This window comes from Hipposideros armiger, unplaced genomic scaffold (genome assembly GCF_001890085.2).
Source record: "Hipposideros armiger isolate ML-2016 unplaced genomic scaffold, ASM189008v1 scaffold_501, whole genome shotgun sequence".
In the NCBI taxonomy this organism is placed as follows: Eukaryota; Metazoa; Chordata; class Mammalia; order Chiroptera; family Hipposideridae; genus Hipposideros; species Hipposideros armiger.
Genome location: NW_017731851.1, coordinates 1099724 through 1102031, shown reverse-complemented (window position 1 = coordinate 1102031; position 2308 = coordinate 1099724). Strand labels below are relative to the sequence as shown.

General features: G+C 36.1%; 1 protein-coding gene across 1 annotated transcript in view; it reads left to right on the top strand.

Moving 5' to 3' along the window:
- The window catches only part of GCLM (glutamate-cysteine ligase modifier subunit), a 27323-nt gene that overhangs the window by 6106 nt on the left and 18909 nt on the right, over nt 1–2308 (top strand). Inside the window, exon 2 of the mRNA XM_019667572.1 lies at nt 409–493. Within this exon, the coding sequence (XP_019523117.1) occupies nt 409–493 (85 nt within the window). The remainder of the gene's footprint in view (nt 1–408; nt 494–2308) is intronic.

Below are 2308 nucleotides of genomic sequence, written 5' to 3'. Positions count from 1 at the left end.
GTTTTGGTTTAACATGTTTGTGTTTAATGTAGAAAGTTTTTCATGTGTCATCAGAACGGATAATATTATTTTTCATTAGTTTCTTTTCTAAGTAAAATTATCTACTGTACTTGCGGTTCTAACTCCTCGCATGCCTCCCTCCTCTGTTTTGTTTGGTTCTTTTGATCATACATCCCTCTGATTACCTGATCAAAATAAGACTTTTTCCCATAAAATGGGCACACATACAGCGTTTCACCCTTATTTCAGGCTTTAAAAACCTTACGAAGCCCATTCAGACCTCAGATAAAGAGCCCTGCTATCTTATGGGTTCTCTGCTTCCAAATGGCATTATGGACAGTAGAAAATATATAGCTAATCAGAAACTTTAATTTTATATTGATTGTAAACATCATGTGTTTATTATAGGAGTTTCCAGATGTCTTGGAATGTACTGTATCACATGCAGTGGAAAAGATAAATCCCGATGAAAGAGAAGAAATGAAAGTTTCTGGTAAAGCCCAGCCTTTACGATTCATTATGTTATATAGTGGAAGTGATAGTGAGGTTTTGTCAGGCTTGGAATAAGCCTTTCTTTGCTTCTGGTAATGAATGACTCAGTCACTAAGTGTGGGGAATAGAAAGATTCTTTTTAAATGTAATTTTAATGTCAACTCTTGGAGTTAATAGGAGGTCAGTGTTAGCTACTTCAGTGGAATCAGAATAGAACTTTGCCTTACTGTTCTTCACAATGGTTTTATTAGTTCACATATCAGACTTCAGAGAAGTAGAATGATTAAGGTGGAGGAAATAGAAATAAAGGGAAGTCTTAAGAACAGCGTCTACCCAAAGCAGGCAAAAGCCCTCTCTTCCTGATGGGACATTGCCAGACAATGCTGAGATCACCTGGGAGTTTAGAAAGAGGTCCAGGCAACAAGTTGCATGAAGAGAATTGAAATACATATTGTACCCGTTCAACAAATATATCAAGTGATGACATTCCAGAGACTATGCTAAGCTAAAGGAATGAAAAGATGCACTGTTCTTGCCCTCAACTTATAGTCAGCATAGCACAGTCATTCAAAGCTTGAACTTGACTAGATTGAAATTCCTGTGTGTGCAAACTGGTATAATCTTGGGCTAACAAGTTATATAACTTCTCGGAGTCTCAGTTTCTTCATCTACAAAAATGGAGATGCATCTATTTCACAGGCTTCTTTGTAAGTTAAATGAAATAACAAAAGAAGCACTTACCATAGTGCTTGGCACAAAGTGCTAGGTAGCTATTATTTATTACCATTTGTGGTTGTGTTGTGGTTGTTACTATTTTTATTGGAATGAACATGAAAGATGAGATAGGGTATTGTCTTTTGACTCTAATAATAATTACCATTTGTTGAGCCTCCCTTTGTACCAGGCACTGTACTTGGTACTTTTTGGTTATATTTCTTATTCTTAAAACAATTACAAGGTAGGTCTGTTATCCCCATTGCACAGATGACATTAAATAACTTGAAAGTTGTCATACAGCCAGTAAGTGGTTGAACCAGGAATCCATTCAGGTATGCCTGACTGACTCCAGAACCCATTTCTTTCTGTTAATTTCACATTGCTATTTGTGTTGGAAAGGAAGTAAAAGGAACATTTTCTCTGTGATTGATTGCAGTTCAACATGGTTTAGATCCATCTTGGAGCTCTTACAAATTGTTTTTAGTTCCTGGAGGGCTTCAATTTTTTGATAGGCATCAAAATTCTCCCCATATGAAGAGCATTCCTCTCTCTACTTATCTAAAAATGCCTCTTCTTTGAGAGAGAGGAGACCATTTCAAATGGCACAAATTTATGATCAGAGCGATTGTGGTGGGAGCATTCTCATAGAGTATAATTATAGGAGTTAAGGTTGGACCAAAGTGGTGAAGATTGACTCACCTGGTAGAGCTGTGATGGCTTTTAAATAGACAAGTAGCATGAGGAAAGCTATGTTTTAGGAAGATTATCTAGCAGTAGAAAGAAAAGGACAAATAAAAGAAATGTCTAAGGAAAATTTGTTGTATATGTTGAGTGCCAAGCACTTTATGTAAGGTATTTCATTAGCCTGTTTTTTCTTCATTCCTGCTCTCCTACTACTCCCTCTATTTATCTATTACATAAGTTTAGATTTTTGAACAGTGGATTTACATAAAGTAAATGTAGACATGTAACGTTGAGTTGAAATCAAGCCAAAGCCTCAGTCATATAAATATAGAAAACTACTCAACTTTTCCTGGTTGGAATTGAAGAAAGAAATGCCAATTAATGTGGTCCTGGGTAGGTATGTATTGTACCTACT